Source organism: Dasypus novemcinctus, chromosome X (genome assembly GCF_030445035.2).
Source record: "Dasypus novemcinctus isolate mDasNov1 chromosome X, mDasNov1.1.hap2, whole genome shotgun sequence".
NCBI classification, from domain to species: domain Eukaryota; kingdom Metazoa; phylum Chordata; class Mammalia; order Cingulata; family Dasypodidae; genus Dasypus; species Dasypus novemcinctus.
The window spans coordinates 20734484-20761013 of record NC_080704.1 but is presented as its reverse complement, the minus strand read 5'-3'; the positions used below and the strand labels follow the sequence as shown (position 1 = coordinate 20761013).

Below are 26530 nucleotides of genomic sequence, written 5' to 3'. Positions count from 1 at the left end.
CCCGAAAATGCCCCTGCACTACAGCTGTTGTCCCTGTCCTTGACCCCAGAACCTCCATTGGCCACTGCCTCCACACCAATGATATAACCTCTTTCCCTGCTAGAACCACAACAAGTCCACAGCAGAACACCAGCAAGTCCACTCCAGTCCACAGCCCACTCCCCAATCCTGAGGACTCTGGTATGGTGATGCCCATCCCATCTCCAAATGAGAGGGGGCTTCAGTCCCATAGGGCCAATAGGTGGGACTCTCTTGCTTTCAGTTGTAGACTCTCTTCAGTTCCTTGGTGTGGTGGTTGTCTGTCCTCACCTCCCTGCTAGTTGTCCTGGGTGAGCCCAATGAACTGAAGAGCAGGCACTGCAACTCCACTGAGGCCCAGGGCCCAGCTGGCACATGGACAGCCCAAAGATTGAAGTCTCTTGGATGTACACCTACCAACTCCAGCACCAACTATAGGTTCAAATAGAAGGGACAGAAGAGCTGTGTTTAGAGAACTCATATTTGAGTCAAACTCTGTCACACTGGGGAGCACAAACGCCAAAGTAGGGCCCCCTGGCAAGGCACCAAACTCCGAGCTTTTCCCGAGACACCAAACTCCAGGTGTCTCCAGAACCCCCAGGAGCCCCACCATTTGGGGTGGTATCTAATTTGGCAGTCAATGAGCTCCTGCTGAGACCTGCACAATCACAACCCCCCTGGAATGACCTCCCGACCCACCCTGACACACAAACTCACCAGTCTCGATTTAATATAAGATTTAACAAATTAAGCAATCGTGACCTTAGAGGTGAAGGGGAACTTAGAGCCCAGTTTTCCCCAGGCAGATGAGGAAGTGGGGTCTAAAGTGATGTGCCCATCCATGTAGGTGCTGGGGGCTAAATCCGGAAGAGATTCCTGTCTCTTCTGTTTCTCCTAGCATTCACTTTACAATTTGGAATTATGCATGATTTTGATTCATGTTCCCAGTCATGGTCAGTATAGCCCTTCAGGTTTTAAAGACTTATTCCAACTCCCTAATGGAAAGATTCTTGTTTAGTTACTCTAAAATTCATCCAGGACTCTAGTTCACTCTGAGAGCATATCCATATAAGGTAGTAGGTGTGTGAAGTAAATCTTTTTATGCGTTGCTTTTCAGAAATTGAAGGTTTACGAGTCGTAGGGAGCCAGGCAGTTTCACAAAGACACGATCCAGCAAATTTAAAAAGAAGTATGCACGACTCAGAGGAAATGGAGTCTGTCCCATTGAGCAAAAAAAGCCGACCATCTACTCTGGGGGAGGAGATTATGGTTTGTATATTAAAATGGAAATCTTTCTTTGTTCTTTTCACTCTGGTTTATTTCTTTTTAAAATGAGGTTAACTTCATTCAGTGAAATGCACAGATCTTAAGTGTACCCACACCCCTATCCAGATAAAAAGCTTTTCTATCGGCTTAGAAAGTTCTCTCATGCCTCTTCCCAGTTAGTTCCCATCCCCCTTAAACCTGAGGAAATAACATTCTGATGTTTCTTCCGTAGTGGTTTAGTTTTGCCTGTTCTCGAACTTCATATAAATAGAGTCGTACAGCATGCACTCTTCTGTGTTTAGTTTCTTTTATTTGGAATAATGTTTGGGAGATTCATCTATTTGTTATGAATATCAAGATTTCATTCCCATTCATTGCTGAGTAGTATTTCATTGTATGACTATCCATAACTTGTTTTATCTCTTGTACTTTTGATGGATATTTGGGTTGTTGCTGGTTTTTGCCTGTTATGAATAATGTGGTTTTGAATATACTTATAAAAGTCTGTGAACATGTTTATATTTAATTTGGGTTAATATCCCGGAGAGGAAATATTAGGTCATGGGGTAGATGAAAGTATAGCTGCCAATCAGTTTTCCAAAGTTGCTGTATTGTTTTATATTTCTATTGTATTCTATGCTTCATAATCTCTGAAGTTGAATAAAATAGACTGAAACTACATATAATTTGGCTTAAGAGAAAACACATTTTATTTACTTACATAAGGATGTGAATATTAATTCCACCTAAGAAGTATAGGCAATTCTCTTTTTTAACTTTATCAGCCCCAATGTTTTCAGTCTTGGAGATAATGATAACTGCTTACCAAGAGTCACGTGCTTTCTGACATAATTATGTGAAATCACTTTGTTGTTTGTTTTCCTGGTTCCACTGGAAACTGAACCTGGGACCTCCTATGTGGGAAGCAGGTGCTCAACTGCTTGAGCCACATCCTCTCCCTGTGAAAGCACTTTGAAAAGCTTAGGTACTATACAAGGGGGAAAAGGTGATATTATTTTGTGAGTACTAATGGCTTGGGTAATTTTCTATCATGTATTTTGAAATAAAGACATAGATAACTACCTAGTAGGTTTATATTAAAATTATCCTTATAGTCCATAACTCATCTTTTGACTAAGGAGTTAATATAATTAAATGCAATGGATATTTCCTGTCTATTTACTTACTGTATTCTGTCTTACTTTAGAAAAAGGATTTAAGGTGATTTAGAGATTAATTTATGAAGAAAAATAGGTACTAATGTGTTTTCTTTTTGTCCACAGAGTGGCACTGTTGGATTTTTCAAAGATCAAAAGCCACAAAACATTTGGTTCTTTGTTCTTCATAGTTAGAAATATTTGCTTTTAAAGCAGTTCTGGTACCAGAATATAGGAAGACTAGTTTTTCTTGCCTTAAGTACGTGAGTGGATAAGCTCAAAGGAAAATGGTATCTTAAGTGTAGTCAGGCTAATGAGAAAACATTTTTGCAAATACATCTTTTCATGTAGTTGGAGTATTTGCAATGGGCAAAGGTCCTATGATATGACAAATAGGCCTTTGGAATTTCTTGAAATCGAAATTGAAGTCCTGAACTTTTCTTTCAGTTCTTTCTTTCATCTTTCCTTTTAATTTCCTAATCATCCACAGACAAGAACATAAATACCTGATTGTGAAGAAGGTGGAAATGTCATTAATGAATGTATGTCAGACTTAGAATGTGTAGATAATATTAATTGCTAATTACCAAATAGATTCACACCTCTCATCATAAAGAAAATGATTTAAATTCTTTTATTGCCTTCATATACTTGGAGTTAATCTGAACTCACTCAAGGAAGTATTTCTGTCTCCTGAATTTGTTTCCTTTCATAGGTCATTGTGTACTTAACCATTTTGTTTCTTTTCCTTATGTGATAGTATATTGAGAACAGTGTTGTACCCTGTTCCAGTAACTTTTCTAATTTTTGAAATAATTTTAGATTTACAGAATATTTGCAAAAATATTACAGAGAGTTCTCATGTCTCCCCTTCACTCAGATTCCCTTATTGTTCACTTACCTGTATAACTTGCAGTTATGGTAATTGTATAGCCACAGTTCAGTTATCAAAACCAGGAAATTAACATTGGTACAGTTTTATCAGCTAAACTACAACCCTTGTTTGACTTTTCCCATTTTGTTCCCCATGTCTTTTTTCTGTTCCTCAGTCCAATCCAGGATCCTGCATTGAATTTAGTTGTTGCCTTTGTGTGACAGTTCCTCAGTCTTTTCCTCGTCTTTTGTGACCTTAATCCTTTTTTTTTTAAAAGAGGTACCAGAGATTGAACCCGGGACCTTGTACATGGGAAGCGGGTGCTCAACCCCTGAGCTATACCCACTTCCCACCTTAATGCTTTTGATGAGTACTGTTCAGTTATTTTGTAAAAATATCACTTAATTTTGATTTATCTGATATTTTCTCTTTAATAGATTGAGATTATGCATTTGTGGCAAGAAAACCACACAAATGGTGTTGTCTCATTGAATGACATTAGGGGGTACCTGGTGTCGATATGTCTTTGTACAGGTGATGTTATCATCAATCACTTGGTTAATGTGGTGTGTGCTGGGTTTCTATACTGTAAAGTCACTGCTTTCCCCTTTCTAATTGATAAATATCTTGGGTATGGGGGTACTCTGAGATTATGCCAATATCCTATTTCTCCTCAACTTTCACCCACTGACTTAAGTTAACTCTATCTGTGGATTTTATCTGCAGCAACTATTACTGTGGTGTTTTTCTAATGGTGACTCAATTTCCCTCATTTCTTCTGTATTTATTAATTGAAATTCATGTATAAAGAAGATCTCCCCTTTATCCTCCATGTACTTATTTATCCAGTTATATACATTTATATCAGTATGGACTCAGGGATATTTATTGTGTTCTGTGCATTATAATCCTAAACTATAATTATTTATTTTCCATCTCTGGCTATTGGGAGTTTCTTCCAGTTGGCTCCTGTGGCCCTTTGACATGCTTCTACCCATTGCCGAGCACTTCCTTGTTTTCTGGTATCACGCATGCGGTATCCCAGGCTCATGTGTATTTTCCTTGCCTCTGCTCTGGAATTCACCTCTCTCCAAAGAGTCCTGGTTAATTTTATTGAAGAAAGGGATTTAGAAACCAAGATCAGGGAGTGCTCATTGTGTTCATTGCTTCTCTTATATCATTGATCTCTCTGGACAGAGCTAGGAAATAGATGTAGGTATATTAATCCATGCATACACATAAATCTATTTTTCTATATCTTTATATATATATTAAAAACCATGTGTTCATACTGACATTCAGTAGCCTGTCTAAACTTAGGTTCTTATAATATGGAACACTTTCCTCACCCCCTTCATTAATTGGCTTTTGATTTTTTTCATTCTCACAGTAATGTGGGTATTGGTTTTTTACTATCTCTCTGCTCTATATTATAAGTTTTCTGAAATCCTTTTCAAATGTAGCTGAAAATCAAAATTAAAATAGGTAAATATAAAGTGTTATTTTTCAGTGCTTAACTTGGCTTGTAGTGATATTAAGCATTAACTAATTATTTTTGTAATACTAATAGGAGAACAATGCACCTGAAGTTTCCCGTAATGAAAATCATCTAAACGAACTTATGGAACTCCGACACTATTGTGAGGTATCAACATTATGTCTCTCAAATGTAGTTTTCCAGAATATTGGGCTAAAATTTTCATTATCTCATTTTATGATTATCACCCCATTGTGATACATTAAAAGATTTCTGGAGAAGCGGTTGTGGCTCAACTGATGAAGCATCTGCCTACCATATGGAGGGTCCAGGGTTCGATACCCAGGGCCTCCTGACCTTTGTGGTTGCACAAGGAGTGTACCCCTCAAGGAGAGCCACCCCCTGTAAACAAAGTGCAACCCACCCAGGAGTGGCGCTGCATGCACAGAGAGCTGACACAACAAAAAAAGTGACAGTTTCCCAGTGCCACATGACAAGAATGCAAATGGACACAGAAGAACACACAGTGAATGGACACAGAGAGCAGACAATGGCGGCGGTGGGGGGAAGGGGAGAGAAATAAATAAATCTTTAAAAAAAATTTCTAGTTGGAATAACATCTCTGGGTGAAAAATTTAAAATGAAAATATGATTTTTATAGCCTTTTTCTAAAAAAAAAAAGCCCATAACTGATCAAATGTAGTTATTCCTCTTTCATCTAAATGGCTCAATATTTACTTAGTTTCTCCAACATAAGCTTTTAAGGAAATTGAATTGGCTGATTTGGACAAAATTTAAATACTTGTCAAGATACTGCAATTGAAACAAGATGGCTGCCCACGAGTATTTTTAAAAAAATTTGGTAAAATATAGATCATGAAACTTGCCATTTTAACTGTTTCTAAGTGTACAATTCAGTGGCATTAATTACATTGACAGTGTTTTGCAACCATCACCAGTACCTATTTCCAGAAATTTTCATCACCCCAAACAGAAACTCTTAACTCTTCCCATTAAGCAGTGACTCCCCATTTCCCCCAGCCCTTGGTAATGTTATCCTAGTCTACTTTCTGTCTGTATGAGTTTGCATATTGTAGATACTTCATATGAGTGGAATTATGCAATTTTTGTCCTTTGGTGTCTGGCTTCTTTCACTTGATGTTTTCAAGGTTCATCAAAGCTGTGGCATGTATCAGAAGTTAATTCCTTTTTATGGCTGAATAATTCTCCATTGCCTGTATATACCACATTTTGTTTATCCATTCATTCGTTGGCTTCATAGAATGCGTTTGGTAGCATTCTTTTCTGTTCAGTTTTTTCGAAGAGCTTGCGCAAGATTGATATTAGATCATCTTTGAATGATTGGTAGAATTCACTTGTGAAGCCAGGTGGTCCTGGGCTTTTCATCTTTGGGAGGTTTTTGATGACTGGTTCAGTCTCTACTTGTGACTGGTTTGTTGAGGTCTTCTGTTTTCTTCTAGGGTCAGTGTAGGTTGTTTGTGTGTTTCTAGGAATTTGTCAGTGGTAATGTCCCCCCTCTTATTTCTGATTTTATTTATTTGCATCGTCTTTTTTTCTTTGTCAACAAGTCTAACTAAGGGTTTGTTGATTTTGTTGATCTTCTCAAAGCACCAACTTTTGGTTTTGTTGATTCTCTCTATTGTTTTTTTATTCTCAATTTCATTTATTTCTGGTCTAATTTTTACTACTATTTCTTTCCTGTGCTTGGTTTGTGATTAGTTGGCTGTTCTTTTTTCTAAAATTTTTTAGAACTGGTAGAGCATCCGCCTACCACATGGGAGGTCCAGGATTCAAATCCAGGGCCTCCTGACACGTATGGTGAGCTGGCCCACGCGCAGTATTGATGCGCACAAAGAGTGCTGAGCCACGCAGGGGTGTCCTCCACGTGGGGGACCCCCATGTGCAAGGGGTGCGCCCCGAAAGGAGAGCCGCCCTGCTTGAAAAAAGTGCAGCCTGTCCAGGAGTGGTGCCACACACATGGAGAGCTGGTGAAGCAAGATGACGTAACAGAAAGAAACACAGATTCCCCATGCCGTTAACAAGAATACAAGCGAACACAGAGAGCGGACAACTGGGGGGGGGGGGGGGGCGGGGAGGAGGAATGGGGAGAGAAATAAAAAATAAAATCTTTAAAAACAAAACAAAAAACCAAAAATAAAATCTATTTTATCTGCTATTAGTATTGCTACTCCAGCACTTTTTTGGTTACTATTTGCGTGGATTATCTTTTTCTATCCTTTCACTTTCACCCTGGTTGTGTCCTTATATCTTGTAGACAGCATATAGATGGCTCATGTTTTTCTTTATCCATTCTATCAGTCTGTGTCTTCTCACTGGGGAGTCCAAGCCATTAAAATTCAGTGTTATTACTGTAAAGGCATTACTTACTTCATCCATTTTGTCCTTTGGCTTTCTGTTGTCATATCATATTATTGTCTGTCTTTTTACCCTTTAATTTACCCTCCCTAATAATCTTCATTTCTATACTCTTCTCCAAGTCTCTTGCCCTTGTTTTTTCCTTTCAGACTGCAGTACTCCCTTTAGTATCTCTTGTAATTCTGATCTTTTGGTAGCATACTCTGCCAGTTTTTATTTGTCTGTGAAGTCTTTAAACTCTCCCTCATTTTTAAAGGACACTTTAGCCCTATACAAAATTCGTCTGGCCAGCAGTTTTTTCTTTCAGTACCTTAAGTACATCATACCACTTTCTTCTTGCCCCCATGGTTTCTGATGAGAGGTCAGCACTTAATCTTATTGAAGTTCCCTTGCATGTGATGCTTTGCTTTTCTCTTCCTGCTTTCAGAATCCTTTCTTTATCTCTGGTATTTGTTTTTCTGAATAGTAGGTGTCTCACAGTAAGTTTGTTCAGATTAATTCTGTTTGGGGTGGCTCTGTCTCCATCTGAAGCACAATGGGCTCTCAGTCAATGTCAGCTGAATGAGGGAATGCTCAGAGAATTGGACATTCATGCTTAGCAGTATTGTCCATTTTAAAAATTGGATTGTTTATCTTTTTCTTGTTAAATTGAAGGATTTCTTTATATATTTTAGATATTAAACCTTTATCAGATATGTGGTTTCCAAATATTTTCTCCTATCGTGTAGGTTTTGTTTTATTTACACTTGAGGTACAAAAGTTTTTTTATTTTGATGAGGTCCCATTTATCTATTTTTTTCTTTGGTGGCTTGTGCTTTAAAGTCTAAAGTCTAAGAAATCATTGCCTACCACAAGGTCCTGAAGATGCTTGCCTATGTTTCTTCTATGAGTTTGATAGTTCTAGGTCTTATATTTAAGTCTTTAATCCTTTTGGAGCTGATGTTTGTATAAGGTGTGAGGTAGGTGTCCTCCTTTTTTGTGTAAATGGAGATCCAGTTTTCTCAGCACTACTTGTTGAAGGGACTATTCTTTCCCAAGTGAGAAGTCTTTGCCCACTTGTCGAAAAATCAGTTGGCCATAAATGTGAGGGTTGATTTTTGACCTTTCAATTCTATTCCTTTGGTCTTACGTCTGTTCTTGTGCCAGTGCCATGCTGTTTTGATTACTGTGGCTTTGTAATGAATTTTAAGATCAGGAAGTGTGAGTCATCCAACTTCTTTCATCTTTTTCAAAATGGCTTTAGCTCTTTGGAACCCCTTACCCTTCCATATATATTAGATGATTAGCTTTTCCATTTCTGCAAAGAATGTTGTTGGAATTTTGATTGGGATTGTAATTGTATTGAATCTATAAATTGCTTTGGGTATGATTGATATCTTAGTGATATTTAGTCTTACAATCCAGGAACATGGAATGTCTTCACATTTATTTAGATCCTCTTTGATTTCTTTTGGCAATGTTTTGTAGTTTTCTGCATACAGGTCCTTTACATCCTTGGTTAGATTTATTACTAGGTATTTGGTTGTTTGAGCTGCGATTCTTAATGGAATTTTTTTCTTGATTTCTTCCAGTTGTTTATTGCTTGTATATATAATCAATCACTTGATTTTTGGGTGTTGATCTTGTACTTTACCACTTTGCTGATTTCATTTAAGAGCTTTGTTGTGGGTTTTTCAAGATTTTCTGTATATAGGATCATGACATCTGAAAATAGGGAAACTTTTACTTTTCATTTCCAATTATGTTGCCTGTTATTTATCTTTCTGTTGTGAGGTGCATATGTATTTATAATTGTTACATCTTCTGGCTAGATTGATGCTTTTATCAATATATAATATCCTTCTTTTTATTTTATAACTTTTTTTGACTTTGAGTCTATTTTGTCAGAATAATATAGCAGCTTTGTCTCTTTTGATTGCTGTTTGCAAGGAATATCTTTTTCTACTTTTTGGTGTCTTTGTGTCTAAAGTGAGTCTCTTGTAGACAGTATATAGATGGATCATGCTTTTTCATCCAGTCTGCCAATCTTTGCCTTTTAATAGAGGAGTTTAATCCATTGACATTTAAGGTAAAAACTGAGAAGAAGGAATTTACCTCTGCCATTTAGCTATTTGTTTTCTGTATGTCTTATATGATTTTCTTTCTTAATTACTCCATTACTGTATTTTTTTTCTGGAATTTAGTTGCTTTTTTGTAGCATATTGTTTTATTTTCTTCTTTCCTTTTATATATATATATATATATATTTTAATCCTTTTCTTAACATCTTAAACTAATAACCTAGTTTGACTAGTACCAATGTACTGTCAGTAGTACACAAACTACTCCTATAGGTCTGTCCTTCCCCCATTATATTGTTATTGTCTTAGATTACATCTTTATACCTTGTGTGCCCATAAACACAGATTTTAAATGTTATTTTACACATTTATATATTAAGTCATATGAAGGGGGAGGAGAGCAGATACAAACCAAAAGAACAATAATACAGGATTTTATATTTATCTATGTAGTTTACTTTTACCTATGTTCTTTATTTCTTCTTATGGCTTTGAGTTATTGTCAAGTATCCTTTTATTTCAGCCTGAAGGACTCCCCTTAGCATTTCTTAATGGACAAGAATCTGGTAATCAGTTTTTCAGCTTTTCATCGTATGTGATGACCAATTTAGCTACGTTTCCACAAACAAAACCTATTTTTCACAATGAGGAAGCAGACAATAATATGCAATCAAAAGGATCTATCCTGAAATCATTTATCTTCTCTGTCAAAAGTTAAGAGTGTGGGAGATCAATATAGCTCTAGCTCAGAAGGTAAAACATATATGATTAATGTAAAATCCAATAGCCTGTGTGAATTCTGCATCATATTTCCCCCTATTTATAACAAAAGATTGGGTTTAATATATAAGAGGGGGATTAGTGTGACACTATTACTGAAAGATAGCATTGCCCTCATCAAAACTCAAGACGTAGCCATAGGATCCTTTTAGAAAAGAATGCTGTCCATGCCCCAAAATGTGAGATTAGGCAGTTGTCAATGAATATGAGGTAAAAAAAATTAAAATGTTTTCTGTCCTCATTCATATCATACTGCTTACACCCCTGGAAATTCAGGTTAAACAGGTTTTTCAGATCATATCCACTTTAACATCTAATGTAAGTGATAATGCATTCTTAGTTTTTAAATAAAAATCATAACATCATTTAAAAAAAAAAAAGATTATTTATTTCTCGCCCCCCCCCCCCGGTTGTCTGTTCTCTGTGTCTATTTGCTGCATCGTCTTTGTCCGCTTCTGTTGTTGTCAGCGGCATGGGAATCTGTGTTTCTTTTTGTTGTGCCAGCTCTCCATGTGTGCGGCACCATTCCTGGGCAGGCTGCACTTTCTTTCGCACTGGGCTGCTCTCCTTATGGGGCGCACTCCTTGCGCATGGGGCTCCCCTACATGGGGGACACCCCTGCGTGGTAGGGCACTCCTTGTGCGCATCAGCACTGCACATGGACAAGCTGCACACGGGTCAAGGAGGCCCAGGGTTTGAACCGCGGACCTCCCATGTGGTAGACGGTTGCCCTAACAGTTGGGCCAAGTCTGCCGTTGCCAATAACATCATTTTTGAAACTGCAAATGGTACTCTCTCCCTTTCATGTAAGAGAATAATCTCATAGCAGATTTCCTTTATCTAGGCCATATATATATAAGTGAGTATAACTTGAAGCTCTCAAATTACTTAAACTCAAAGACAATTAGGCCACTGCAGTCATTTCCTCATCTGAGTCATTCTCTTTCACTTTTGAAAGATAGTTTTGCTGAATGTAGACTCCTTGGTTGATTTTTTTTTTCTCTAAGGACTTTAAATATGCCATTCCACTGTCCACTGTTCTCCATGGTTTCTGATGAGAAATTTGCTGTTTAATATTATTGGGGAGCCCTTGTATGTGACAAGTCACCTCTTTCTTGCTGCTTTCAAAAATCGTCTATTTGTCTTTGGATTTTTACTAAGTTTGCTATAATGTGCCTTGGCATAGATCTCTTAGGGTCTATCCTGCTTGGAGTTCATTGAGCTTCCTAGATTTGTATACTTATGTCTTTCATTAGATTTGTGAAATTTTCTGCCTCTTTCTCTCTCTCATCCTTCTGGGACTCCAGTGATGTGTATGTTAGTATGCTTGATGGTGTCCCACAGGTTTCTCAGCCTCTGTTTATTTTTCTTGATTATTTTTCTTTCTGTTCACACTAGATAATTTCTATTGTCTTATCGTCAAGTTAGTTGATCCTTTCTTCTGTGTGTTTGAATCTGCTTTTGAATCTGTGTCTGTCTAATAACGTTATTTTAGTTTCCATACTCTGTAGCTCTAAAACTTTGATTTGGTTCCTTTTTAAAATTTCCATGTGTTTATTTTGTTCAGACAACATTTTCCTAATTTCCTTTAGTTATTGATACATGGATTCCTTTAGTTGAGTAAATTTAAGAGAGTTGATTTAAAGTCTGACTAATATTGAATGTGTGAACTTCTTCAGGGATAATTTTTGGCAAAATTCTTTTTTTCCTGTGAATAGGTCATACTTTCCTGTTTCTTTGTGTGTTTTATAATTTTTTGTTGAGAACTGAATATTCTTAATATTTTATTATAACTCTGGAAATCTAGTTCTCCCACTTCTCTGGGATTACAAGGTTTTTGTTATTGTTGATGGCTGGAGTCATTAATTTGTCACTTTTCGAACTGTTTTTGCTCCCAGATGGGGAACGGAAAGTGTCAAGATTCTTGGCTGTTTTTTTTAAATCTGTAAGTGGAACATTTATGTTTATTGTAATCACTGTTAAATTTGGATTGAATCTGCCTTCTTTTCATGTGCTTTATATTTGTACTTTTTGTCCTTTTATTCTGAATACCTTCTTTAGGACTGATTGTGTTTGTTCCATTTTTATCTTCTGTTTATTTAGAAGATATGTGCTATTTTGATATTCTTTTGTGATTACCTGATAAATTGCAATCTTTTTTTGCTTGGCTTACCAAATCTAAAGTTAGCTTACTCATTTATTTGCTTCAAAGATATTGTATTTTAAAGCATTTTAGCTCTACTTATTCCTCTTTCGACATTTTTTATCGTATATTTTCATACTTTTTTGCTGTAATAGCCCACAGACATCATCATTATTATTTTATACATTTAATATTCATTTAGATCGATACATTTAATTAACAGTTTTCGTTGCTCCTCGATCTTTCCTAAATCTTGAAATTTGTATCTGGAATCATTTTCCTTCTGCCTGAAGAGTAAATATCCCTTTGTATTTCTTTTAGAACTAGTTGCTGCCAGCAAATTTTCTCAGTTTTTATTTTCAGAAAAAGTTTTTATTTCACTTCATTTTTTTTTTTTTGAGGTTCCAGGGCCCAGAGATTGAACCCAGGACCTCAAGTGTGGGGAGCTGGCACCCAACCACTGAGCCACTTGCTTCCCTGAATTGGCCTTACTGTTTATTGTGCTTGTTGTTTTATTGTTGTTGTTGTTGTTGTTTTTTCAGGAGGCACCAGGAACCAAACCCAGGACCTCCCATGTGAGAGGCAGGTACTCAACAGCTTGAGCCACATCCACTCCCATCACTTCATTTTTTCTCTTAATTTTTATTTTTAGATGCTTAGATTACATAAATATTACATAAAAAAATGAGGGAATTCCCACATGCCTCACTCCCCACATCTCCCACACTTTCCCACATTAACAACATCCCTCATTAGTGTGGTACATTAATTGCAATTGATGAACACATTTTGGAATTGCCACTAAACATGGATTAAAGTTTACATTATAAAATGTAAGAGTTTACACTCTCTCCCACCCAATTCTGTAGGTTATGGCAAAATATATAATGGCCTGTATCTGCCATTGCAGTGTCATTTAGGATAATTCCCAAGTCTAAAAAAATGCCCCTGTATTACACCTGTTTTTCCCTCTTCCTGCCCTCAGAACCTCCAGTGGCCATGGACTCCACATCAATGATATAATTTTTTCCATTGCTAAAATCACAATAAGTCTACTTTAGTCCATAGTTCGTTCCCCAATCCTAAGGATTCTGGGAGGTGGTATCTGCTTCACCTCTAATTGAGAGGGCACTTCCATCCCATAGGGCCAATGGATGGAACTATTTTGCTTGTAGTTGTATACTCTCTTAGTTCCTTGGTATGTTGTTTGTTCATTGACTCCTCCTTGTTAGTTTTCCTGGGTAAGACCAATGAACTGGAGAGTAGGTGTTGCAACTCTGTTGAAAGTCAGGGCCCAGCTGGCACATGGACAGCCCAAAGATTCAAGTCTCTTGGACATACATGTACCAACTCTAGTACTAATTATAAGTTCACTTAGAATGACAAGAGCCATGTGTAGGGAAGCTATAGCTGAGTCCAATTTTGTCACACTGGGGAGCAAAATTCCAAAGTAGGGCCTACTAAGGCACCTAACTCTGGAGCTATCTGCCCTGACTGTAGATTCTGAATGTCTTCAGAGCTCTTAGGAGCCCCACTATTTGGGGTAATTATCTACTTTGGCAGTCAGTGAGATCCTGCTGAGATGTGCATTAAGCGTAACCTCTGGAATGACCTCCCAACTCACTTTGAATTCTCTTAGCTATATAAACTCATTTGTCTTTACCCTTTCTCCCTTTTGGTCAAGGTCTTTTTCCAGTTGCATTGCTAGTTGGTGCTTGGTAATAATCCCTTGGCCATCACTTCATTTTTAAGTACTTCTTTTTCGGAATGGAATTCTATTTTGGCCGTTACTCTCTAATAGCAATGTAAAGGTAGCATGCCATTGCTGCTTGTCTTTCATTGTTGCTATTGGAAAGCAGCTCTTCTTCTTTTATTACTCCTTTACTGGTTTTATCCTTATTTTCGAGCTGCTTTTGTGGTGTTTTTCTTTTTTGAAATTGTACAATTATATGTGTAGGTGTGGATTTCTTTTGCCTTTTCTGGGTTTTCTAGTGCTTTTTGAGTCTGTGATTTGGTGTCTCTTCAATTTTGGACAATCATTACTCATTATCTCTTCAAATTTTCCCACAGTTTTCAAGTTGCTTTTTTTCTTTGATTTACCATTTCATTGGTTTCTGTAAGCCCTTGATTGTTTTGCAGAGAGCTAACAAATTTGGTTCTGACAGTTCTGCTTATTTTTCAGTGTTTGTGTGGAGGAACTCGTGCTTGCAGCTGACTAGTCTACCATTTTGATGATGTCACTCCCCTCCAATTTTTCTTTTTTTCCCCCTCAAAAATAGATTTATTTTTATTTCCCTTCATGTAAAGAGAAACGTGTCAAAAGAAACCTAGAACATATACAGTAGCACCCTCCAACTTACTGCCCACACAACCTAAAAGAAAAAAACGGGGTAAAGTTCTGTTCACTTCATAATTTTACCTTCACTTCTGCAAGAAATTTCCATGTCTCATTTCATGGCTACACCCTCTTCCAGCCACTTAGGCCTTCAGAACAGCAGTTTGTCCCTGGCTGGCTTCTGACCTTGGTTTTTGTTTTTCCTGCTTTTTTCCATGGGTACGTTTTTCAGCATGTGAAGCAAAACTCAGAAAGTGGATCTTGCTGCCATGGATGTACACCTACTCCAGCTGGGTCACTTGTCTATCTCTGTAGGTGACTGTGATGTTGGACACTCGGCAGTTCATGTTGTCCTCTGCCTCAGTGAGCTTCCCCTGATGCACCTTGTCAGTGTCTCACTTGTCATGACATGGCCCTAAGCCTCATGCAGGACTTCAGTAGGCACACCAGTAGACACCTTTATAGGAAGAGGGTGCAGCTTCAGTCTCCTCTTCCTCCACTTCCGTGCAGCAGCAGGTCTGGTGGTGGTGAAGGCATCACGGGAGTGAATGGCCATCAGCAATGCTTTTTAAAAAAGTATCTGTCACATAGTTTTGAGGTGATTTTTTAAAAATTAGCATGTTGGTAGATACTGAAAGAAGTATGTGATTATCAGGGATTTTGTGAACTCCATGTTCTTTTTAAAATAAATTTTTCTTTATTTTTAAGGAGGTTTATTTTATTTATTTATTTATTTTAAAAAAATTTTTTATTTATTTCTCTCCCCTTCCCCCCTCCCCACCCCCAGCTGTCTGCTCTCTGTGTCCATTTGCTGTGTGTTCTTCTGTGACTGCTTCTATCCTTATCAGCAGCACTGGGAATCTGTGTTTCTTTTTGTTGCGTCATCTTGTTGTGTCAGCTTTCCGTGTGTGTGGCGCCATTCCTGGGCAGGCCGCACTTTCTTTTGCACTGGGCGGCTCTCCTTATGGGGTGCACTCATTGCGCGTGGGGCTCCCCTATGTGGGGGACACCCCTGTGTGGCAGGGCACTCCTTGTGCGCATCAGCACTGCGCATGGGCCAGCTCCACACGGGTCAAGGAGGCCCGGGGTTTAAACCATGGACCTCCCATGTGGTAGGCAGACGCCCTATCCATTGGGCCAGGTCCACTTCCCTATTTATTTTTTTAAAGATTTATTATTTATTTATTTCTCTCCCCTACCCCCCGCCCCCCAGTTGTCTGCTCTCCTCCCTCCCCTGCCCCGCAATTGTCTGCTCTCTGCGTCTATTTGCTCTCTTCTTCTGTATCTGCTTCTATCCTTATCAGTGGCATTGGGAATCAGTGTCTCTTTTTGTTGTGTCATCTTGCTGTGTCAGTTCTCCATGTGTGCGGCGCCACTCCTGGGCACTTTTTTCGTGCTGGGTGGCTCTCCTTAGGGGGCACACTCCTTGCTCGTGGGGCTCCCCTACGCGGGGGACACCCCTGCATGGCATGGCACTCCTTGCACACATCAGAACTGTGTATGGGCCAGCTCCACACCGGTCAAGGAGGCCTGGGGTTTGAACCCTGGACCTCCCATGTGGTAGGCGGACGTCCTATCTGTTGGGCCAAATCCGCTTCCCATTTTTAAGGAGCTTTAGATTGCATACACGTTACATTGTAAATATAAGGGATTCCCATATACACTCCCCTGCCCCACACTTTCCCCCATTAACATCTTTCATTAGTGTGGTACATCTGTTTCAGTTGATGAACACATACTAAAGCACTGCTACTAAGCAAGGTCTATAGTTTACATTATGGTTTATGCTTTGCACCGTACAGTTTTATAGGTTTTGACAAAATGTGTAATGGCTGATATCTCTTATTGTAATATCTTGCAGAATGATTCCAATGCTTCAAAAATGCCCTCTCCCTCCCCTCATGTTTCTTGAATAAAATGAGCCAATATACTTTGAAAGGTAAAGAAGTGTTGATGATTCTCTGTCGTTATTACTCCTGAGAAGTGCAGTGGAATACTTAGAAGGAAACTGTCCTGTCTTCTGGGGTGAGGACGTGTAGAGGGAGGTGTGTAGGGGCGGGGGGGCTTCCGGGGTAGAGCAGGGCTGTCCCTGGCTGCCTTACGACACACCCACATATCCACGGCCACCTAGATTTACTCTCATCTGCCAGGGTCCTCCAAGCAGTTGGGCAGGATTTGCACAAGGGCTCGACATGCCGGGTCTCCCCAGTTGCCCAGCACGACCCGGGCCGTCACGGGTGCTCTCCTTGCCTCGCAATCTGCTGGCCTCTCTCCTTCCTTCCCTTCCACTCTGGGGCGCACGGGGCGTCCCTCCAGCCCCTCTCCCTCCGTTTCCCTCAGCCCAGCCCCTTCACACTTGCCCAGCATCCTCTCCGGTGCACCCCTTCTCCGGATGCGTCCCCCCTTCTCCTGCCCACTCGGGCTGTGAAGAGCAGCAGGGAAGGGCCTCTGCAGGCCCCCGACGCTGCCCTGCCACCCTTCGCGCCTCTATGGGCAGCTCCCTCTTCGCCCCTTTGGCTCTACACACCCAGTCCTGGCCTCTCCTTCCAGGGAGGAAAGGGAGGGTATGGAGCGGTCCTCCTCCAAGCCCTGACTCCTCTCCCGTGGGCTCAGAGACCCTGCCATCGCCAGCCCTCCTGCCCGCTCACTTCCTCCTCTCTCTCTGTCACTGTTTCCCCTCTGCGTATTCTCCTGTAGGTGGCAGCCAGCTCCTCTCCTGGCTTCCCAGCCTCCTTTAGCTGCCATCCTCTCTCTGTCCTTCCACACAAACCCACGCTATTGGTGCATTTATGTTCCCTCTCGAAACACCTGGCTTCCTGTCCTCTCGGTCTTGGTGCTTCTGCATGTGCTGTTCCTTCTGCCCTGCATGCCCTTCCATGCGCCTCCACCTGGGAGTGCCTTCTCATCTTCTGATGCTCAGCGCAGACATCACCTCTCTGATCAGCCTTCTCCAACTGCCGGCCTGGGCTAGGTCCCTCTTCTGTGCACACGTAGCCTCCCGTCCTCACCTGTCTCAAGGCACTCATCATCATCAGCATCTCATCATCCACTAATGAGCACCACCGGGCCAGGCCTAGTGCCTGCAGCACGTCCTTTAGTCCTCACCAGAACGCTGAGAGGTATTTCCATCCCGATCATGTACAGGAGGAAATGGAAGCACAGAGAACTTACGTCACTTGCTCAAACTCACCCAGCTCATAAGCAGCCGAGCTCTAGAGTTTGAACCCAGACCACACTCCCCTAGAACCTGCCTCGGGCACCTCAGTGCTTTAGGCCAGATCAGAGTCCCCTGGAGGACTGGTTAAAACACGAATCACTGCCCCCACTTGCAGAGCTCTGGCCCGAGATTTGCATTTCTGACAAGCTAGCAGCGATGTTGATGTTGTTGGTCCATGGACCACGCTTTGAGAACCGCCCTCTAGGCTCTTAGCACTTCCTCTACTGGAATAGTCTATTTATTTATTTTTAAAAGATTATTTATTTTTATTTATTTCCCTCCCCCGCAGCTGTCTGCTCTCTGTGTCCTTTCACTGTGTGTTCTTCTGTGCCCGCTTGTATTCTTGTCAGTGGCACTGGGAATCTGTGTCTCTTTTTGTTGTGTCTTCTTGCTGTGTCAGCTCTCCATGTGTGCGGAGCCACTCCTGGGCAGGCTACACTTTTTTCACACAGGGCGGCTCTCCTTATGGTGCGCACTTCTTGCGCGTGGGGCTTCCCTATTCGGGGGACACCCCTGCGTGGCAGGGTATTCCTTGCGTGTGTTAGCACTGCACGTGGGCCAGGTCACCACACGGGTCAGGAGGCCCTGGGTTTGAACCCTGGGCCTCCCATGTGGTAGGCGGATGCGCTATCAGTTGAGCCAAATCTCCTTGCCTGGAATAGTCTCTTTATCTGTCCTCTTCCCAACTAATAAAGGAACTCCTTGAAGGCAGCAACTCTGTTTTTGATGTCCTGTATTCCTAGCAGCAAGCAAAATAGCTCTGACAGGTGGTTGGCCATCAATAAATGTTTATTTGAATAAATGAATGAATGGGGAAATGTTGCTGGCCTCTCATTTATGTATTTTTCACCCAAATAAAATTTCTGTGTATTTCAAGAAGAATTCTCAGTTTTCATCACATACCTGATTGGCACTTAGGGGATAATGTCCGCAAAGGTTTTGTAAGGATAACTGTTGATTGCATGATTTAAAAATAATTTGAAACTAAAAGGCACAGTTGTTACATTTGGCTGCTGCTGCTTTCCAAAGCTGCACGCTCACTGCCCATTAGTTCATGTGGTCATTATATGGGAAGAGACTCTTTGGCCTTTTGGCACATGCGAACATTTCTTTCCTAAAGCAGCACATTTGTGATAGAAAATGACTCCACATAAATGTGATGGGGTGTAGGAATTGGGGTGTGTTTAGTTTCCAGTATTAAAGCTTCTCTCGATGCCTATATGAAATAGTCATTTAACAGAAGCTTGGGGGCTTATCATCTCAGCAACTCAGACACTGTGTCACCTACAACCAAGTGTCAATGCAGAACCAAGACATTTCTGAAAGCTGGAGAACTATCTTTGTTTCTAACTGTTGATATTTGTTTTAATGGTATTTTCATATGTTGCTTTCCTTTTGAAATAGGAACTACTAAAATATTTTTTTTATTATAATAGGCTTTGCAAGAAGTTGTTAAAAACACGAATAGGCAGGTTAACAAGCTGTGTGGAATTGTTTCAGAAATGCAGCGTACTTGGGGGAAACCCAGTGTAAGTGTTTCAAAAATATTCTTACAACTGCGATAACACTCTGGTTCTGGGGTTCTTAACAAGGGGTCAGTGAGCTTGAATTGACATTATTCTTGTGGGGACGTGTTAGTACGGGTGTGATATATGTATTAAATAATACACAGTATAGTGTGGACTTAGTAAGAAGTCTGTGGTTTTCATCTGACTGGCAAAGGGGTCTGTGCAACAAAAAGGTTAAGAGCCCCTGCTCTAGTTCCTTAAGACACCTGTCAGTTAGAAGTGATAGAGAACTAATAACTCTGCACAATTAGCAAGGCAGATTGCTACTTGCTTTAGCAGTGCATAGTGGACTAAATGTCAGTTGAAAGCATGCTAAAGTTTAGATTTGATAAAGGTATGGCAGTGAGTATTTTTATGTTTGGAATCCTAATGTACAAAATGCAGTTAAAATGTAGTTGTATTTTTTTTAGGAAGTACCGGGGATTGAACTTGGGGACTCATACATGCACTGAACTACACCCATTCCACAACAATCTGCAATAGTGTTTTTTTTAAAGGAGGTACCGGGGATTGAACCTAGGACCTCATGCGTGCCAAGTAGGTGCTCAACCCCTGAGCTACACCTGCTCCCTGCTAAAATGGAGGCTTTAAGAGGAATAACAATTATAATAAAAAGACATCGTTTATCCTTAACAATAGAAAATAATGTCACAGGGAAAATAAGTGTTAGTGCATTTACCAACTTTTTAATTCACATTTTCGCTTACAATGGTTTATACTAGGTTTCTGTCATTTTAGGGGTTGTCTGAACTTACACAGAAATGTTTTGATCACATACCTCATGCATAAAGTCCAGGAACTGAAAGTAAGAGCCTAACCCATTTTGTTCTCACGCCTTGGACAGGGAAATTGTAGAGAGCAGGAAAACCGTGTCCAGACCAGCCGTGTAGGAACATCTCTTCAGTCAGCAGCATGCCCTGAACCGCCAGTGCTCAGGGAGGAGAAGGCGAGCCACACGGAGAGTCTACCACTTCCCCAAATCATCTCCGTACATTCGTTACAGTCATATGTCAGTCCAGACAGCCCATTTCCTGGGCTCGCTGTACTGTCCTACTTCTTTGATGAGGATATTAAAAGTGTCATCCGTGGTCTCTCATCTGCCCAGGCTACTATAGCACTACCCACAGCAGATGTGCCACAAGGAGAATCCAGTGTGGCAAATAATCCTAAGAGGGTGAATTACTCAGTTTTTCTGGAAAAGAGGAGCACGAGTCCAGATACTACCTCATCTCTCTGCAACCCTCCCAATGTTGGTAAGTTTGAATTGCACAGATTATAAGCAGCATGCTTTAATCTAGATTCAAAACCATCCTTAATGCAAGCTAGTGATAGCTATTTTTAAATTAAATACTTTATTTTGAGATAATTGTAGATGCGCATGTAGTTGTAAGAAATAATACAGAGTGATCCCTTTTATCCCTTACTCATTTCCCCCAATGTTAACCTCTTGCAAAACTATAGGAAAAAATCCCAACCAAGATACTGACATTGATATAATCCACAGATATCATTCAGCTGTCTAGTTTTATTTGTAAGAATTTGTGTGTGTAAATTTAATTCTATGCAATTTTATGACGTTCGTATATCTACCACCACAATCAAGAATCCCATCTATTGCCCTCTTTTTTTTTTCAAAGCCAAACTGTATCCAGCTTTATTAAAGATACTTTTCATAAACAATCAATGGTATTTCAGATAGGACATGGGCAGACAGTACACAACAACTTTCAAACTCCCTTCTTCAGTGTGCTACTAAAATCAAAAAGCCACTATAAAACCCAGTGAAGTCTTCATTTAATGCTCTGAACAGGGGAAGTTTAGAGAGAGGGTTGACATTTCACATTTAGCATGTTGTTTAACAACTCTTACTGAGCTGACCCTGACTTTGAATAAATGAAATGAAAATGGTAGAGTTATCAGTTTGAAGACCCACAGTCTGAAAAAGGAATTGCTAGTCTTTTGAGGGATGCCATTTTCATGGCATCACTGGAAAGTCTGGATTGCCTGACATCCTCACAACCAAATTTTTTGGGTCAGGCCCCAACAGGTCTCTGGGCTTAGAGGAGTCAAATGTGTGCTGAAGGCAGAGAGGGAGAAGAGAACATGAGGACATAAAAATGAATTTTAGTTTTCTATACCACAAGACATCTGTGCCAAGGTGAATAATGTTTATCAGCGTCAGGGATTCCCTTCTCCTGGGAATAAAGAGGAAGTTTCTCAAAACACTAGAGGGAAAAGGTGTTTTTTCCTGTATCAGTCCAGCTTTGGAGGCATTCTATTCATGACATTTGTCCCTTCCCCCAAAAACAAGAATGAAGTGTTCTGGATGCTAGCAACATAGCTTAAAAAAAAGGAAAACAAAAGTTTGCATTTTTATAAAACTTGATAAAAATAGTATTTCAAATTGTACAGTCACCAGAGGTAGACAGTGCTCAAAAATGCACACACTTCACCTGGCATCTCCAGCACCTTCAGCTTTCTGTGCCTGGTCTGTTTTAGCATCAATTTTCTGCAGGGTTGTTCCCATCCTTGCCAGGATCAGCTTTCCCCTGTTTCCCTTTGGGTACCTTTTCTCCTTTCTTTGCAGGGGCCTTTTTAGGCTGGGACTCTGGCTTTGGAGGAGCAGGTTTAGCAGATAATCTTGCAGATCTTCTCTGTGTTTCATCCTTTACCTTGGCTTTATCTCCTTTAACATCCCCTTCAGCCTTTCTCTTGGGCGTGGTGCTGGTGGTAGGACATGGCTTTGGACGCAGAGATGCAGTGGCGTGCGGTCTGGGCGTTGTTTTTGCCTCTTCTTTTTCATACTGCTCCTATTGCCCTCTTATTTTTTTTTTAATTTGATAAAGATGCAGATACATGGCTTGATTGACAAGAACAATTAAGAACAATTATGTACATTAATAACAGACTTAAGTGACAATTCCTAAAGGGTGATTTGAAGGATGCCTAGCAACATAGAACAGAATTTTTCTCCATCTAGTCAATGGTTTTGTGTGTTATCTTTTAATTTTTTTTTTAAATCAGTGGCTTTCATTAAAATGAGGGCGATATATGCTAACATGCAGAGTATATGCGAGTTGAAAGAACTTTAAAAAACAAAAGAAAATCTTAACTGACTGTAACAAGAAAAAAACAATTAGAATGGTTTTAAGTAAATCCGGTATGAATCCATAATGTACTATGAATCTTCAGTGTCATGTTGGGGAAGGTAGAGTACCTGCCTCGTTACTTACTGTGATTTCATCATGAACCTCGAATCCTAAAGGACTTTGTTTTTTGTCAGATTTATCAAAGGTGATTGACACTGAGGCTTTGGTAATACCAGCCTGCCCGTTTTTGTAAACTAAATGTTGTAAGTTAGAAGCTCGGACCTGAGACAGGTTGGAGATGCCCAGCAAAAAACAGATGGAGTCCAAGATATTGGATTTCTCACTACCATTTAAACCAGTGATAGCACTGAAGAGAGGGTCAAAACCATTGACTTCAGTCCTCTGAGCATAGGACTTGAATCCCTCAAGAATGATTGACTTAATATGCATTTTCACTACGGAGTTGGACTGCTAAACTTCTGCTAGGAGTTCAACGGGGCATAGACCTGTTCCGCCTCATCTCTGCCTCAGGCCGCCTGGGCCAGAGGCGCCCCGAAAGCTCCTCGGGTCTCAAGGCTGGAGTGCGCGGGCCAACCCTGCCCAGCTTCGGTGACTGAAAGGAACGCCGCACCATAGCCGCTGCCGCACTCGTCCCCTATTGCCCTCTTATAACCACATTCACACCCCTCTGTGTGCCCTTCTCGCATTCTCTCCCCCATTCCTCATCCCTGGAAAACGCTGATCTGTTTTCCATCTCTATTATTTAGTCACTTCAGTAATGTCATATAATTGTAATGTTTTGGGATTGACTTTTTTCACTAACCAAAATTCTTAGGAGATTCATGCAAGTTATTGTGTGTATCAACACTTCTTTCCTTTTTATTGCTGAGTATAATCTGTGTTATGGAGGTACCTTGGTTGATTTAACTGGTCATCCATTGTAGGAAAATTTTTTTCTTTTCACATTTTGGTTATTAGGAGTACAGCTGTTATAAACATTCATATACAGGTTTTTGTGTAAATATAAGTTTTCATTTGTCTGATATGAGTGTCTAAGAGTGCAGTTTCTGGGTTGTGTGTTAACCGCATATTTAGTTTTATAGAAACTGCTTACCTGTTGTCCAGAGTGGCTGCACCTTTTAAAATTCATACTAGAAATGTGCGTGATCCAGTTTCTCCACATCCATACTTGTGCTCTTTCCATTGTTCTTTCTTCATTCCCGATGCTCAAAAATTCCTTCTGTCACCATATCCTCTCTCTTTGAAGATTTTCCTTTATCCATCCATTCTATAAGGGTAAGTCTGCTTGGTCCAACTTTTTTTAGTTTTCCTTCATCTGAGACTGTCCGAATTTCGCCTTCGATGGTTTTGCCTGCTATAGAATTCGTAGTTTAGAGTTTTTGTCTCTAAGCATTTGAAAATGTTTTCCTTATAGAAAAGGTTGGAGGAGAAGTCAGCCTGGAAAACAGCTCTGAGACAACGAATCACCCACTCATATTGGAAAATGACAGTGGCCCAGAACCTGCCTCTTCATTGCACTCCGTCCCTCCCAGTTTTGGTGAGTTTGAAATGATACACATTACAGGTAGCGCTCTTTAATCTAGATTCTTCACCATCCTTGAAGCAAGCTAGTCGTAGCTCTTTATAAAATTCAGTTTTTATTTTAAGATAATTTTAGGTTAACATGTAAGAAATAATACACAGAGATCCAGTTTACACTTTACTCATTTACCCCAATGATAATATTTTGCAAAACTAGTAAAGTAACACAACCAAGGTATTGACATTGATACAATTCACAGATCTTAATTGAGCTGTCTCATTTTTCTGGTGTTCATTTTGTGTGTGTGTGTGGTTAGTTTATCCAGTTTTATCATATGATTAGGTTCGTATGTCCACCACCATTGATAATAATACAGAACATTTCCATCACCATAAGGATCCCCTTTATTGCCTTTTTAAACCACATCCACCTCTCTCTACTCATACTTCCCTTCCTCTCCTGCCCCATTGCTAAGCCCTGGCAACCACTGGTCTGTTCGCCATCTCAATAATTTTGTCACTTCAAGAATGTTATATTAAGGGAATCATTCAGTATATAACCTTTTGGGATTGGCTTTTTTATTAGGAATAATTCCCAGAAGATTATTTACAGGGTGTTGAGTGTATCAGTACTTCCTTACTCTCTACTGTTGAATAGTATTCCTTGGTATGAATGTACCACAATTGTTAGCCATTCTCATCTGGTTGTTTTTCTAGTTTTTGGCTATTACATGTAAACTTGGTTATGAACATTCTTGTATAGATTTTTGTGTAAAAATAAATGTTCATTTCCTTGGCATGAGTGCCCAAGAGTGCAATTACTAGGTCATGTGTAAACTGTACCTTTAGTTTTACTGAAATTGCTAAACTTTTGCAGAGTGGTTGCACCATTTTACATTCCTACAAGCAATGTACAGGTGATCTAGTTCCTCTACATCCATATTTCTGCTCTTTCTTTAGTTTTTTCTTCCTTCTCATGTTTTAAGAGCGATTCTTTCATCATATCCTTATGCTTGAAGATTTTCCTTTATCCATTCTTTAAGGGTGGTAGACCTGCTATAAACAATTAAACTTTTTTTTCCTTCAGGTGAGAAAATCTTTATTTCCTTTTTTGCCCAGAGGATGGTTTTGTCAGGTATAGAAATTGTGGTTGAAAGTTCTTGTCTTTCAGCACTTGAAAGTGTTCTAGAAATTCCAGGAAAAGCAGAAACCAGCTTGGAAAACAGCTATGTAACCTTGAATTCTCGAGCTTTATGGGGAGATGACAGTGGCCCAGATGCTACCTCTTCATCACTCTCCATCCCTTCCAATATTTGTGTTACTATAATATATGTATTACTATATTTTTTCTATACATACGCACACATTAAATCTATTAAAATATCATGACTGACATTGATATACTTCACATTTATTATTGAAATGTCCCCATTGCTACTTGTATTCATTGGTAAGTATGTTTGTTTGTATATTTAGTTCCATGCAGATTTATCACATAAGTGGATTTGTATGTTCTCCACTACAGTCAAGCTACAGAACATTTCCATCACCACAAGGATCCCTCATATTTTTCTCTTATAACCACAGTCACCTCTCTTCTGTCACCCTTCCCTTCCCCTCTGCCCTGTCCCTAACTCTTGAGAATCTTTTGTCCATCTCTTAGCCTTTGTTTAAGGGTAAGTCTTCTAGGGACAAATTCTTTCAGTTTTTTCTTTATGTAGGTCTTTATTTCTCCTTTTTTTCTGGGGGGTAGTTTTGCCTGGTATCAAATTTATAGTTTAGAGTTCTTGTCTTTCAGCAGTTGAACATATTTTCCTTACAGAAGCATTGGGAGAAGAAGGGACCAACTCGGAAAACAGCTGTGAGACAATGAGTTCCCTAGTTCTACTGGGAAATGACAGTGGTCCACATACAGCCTCCTCATCTTTCTTCATCTCTCCCAGTGTTGGTCAGTTGGAAATGATACATATTAGAAATAGCACTATTTAATCTATGCTTGTCAACATACTTAATGCAAGGTAGTGGTAGTGTAGCTCTTTTTTCAGTTAAGCTGTTTATTTTGAGATAATTTTAGATCATAGTCAGTTGTAAGAATTAATACAGAGAGACCCAGTTTATACTTTACCCATTTCCCCAATGATAACATCTTATAAAACTAGTAAACTATCATATTCAGGATATTGACATGGGTACAATCCACAGATCTTATGGAGATGTCCTGCACTCATACATAAACATATGTAAACAATAAGTGTATAGTAATGGTTGTGAACTTATAAAACAAACATATATAACATAATACAGGGCTCTCACACCTCACCTCACCCTACCACCAATACTTTGCATTGTTGTGAAACATTTTTAACTAATGATTAAAGAGCATCCTCAAAATATTACTACTAACAAAAGTATCTTACATTTGGTGTGTTTTCCCCCCAACCCAGCCTGTTGTTATTATTACTGTATCATTTATACATGAACATACATAAACAATAAGTCTATAGTAAAAGTTGTGAACTTACAAAGCAAATATGCATAACATCATACAGGGGTCCCATACATCAACCTATCACCAACACCTTGCATTGTTGTGAGACATTTCTTACA

General features: G+C 39.7%; 1 protein-coding gene across 5 annotated transcripts in view; it reads left to right on the top strand.

Annotated features, from left to right (window-relative positions):
- The window catches only part of BEND2 (BEN domain containing 2), a 79017-nt gene that overhangs the window by 8839 nt on the left and 43648 nt on the right, over nucleotides 1-26530 (top strand). For 4 of the 5 annotated variants that reach the window (XM_058291250.2, XM_023586501.3, XM_023586500.3 and 1 more), the window contains exons 3-7: nucleotides 1136-1287; nucleotides 4886-4960; nucleotides 19161-19253; nucleotides 20137-20545; nucleotides 23817-23939. In XM_058291250.2, the coding sequence (XP_058147233.1) occupies nucleotides 1136-1287; nucleotides 4886-4960; nucleotides 19161-19253; nucleotides 20137-20545; nucleotides 23817-23939 (852 nt within the window). The remainder of the gene's footprint in view (nucleotides 1-1135; nucleotides 1288-4885; nucleotides 4961-19160; nucleotides 19254-20136; nucleotides 20546-23816; nucleotides 23940-26530) is intronic. The other variant, XM_023586502.3, reaches the window with a different exon arrangement.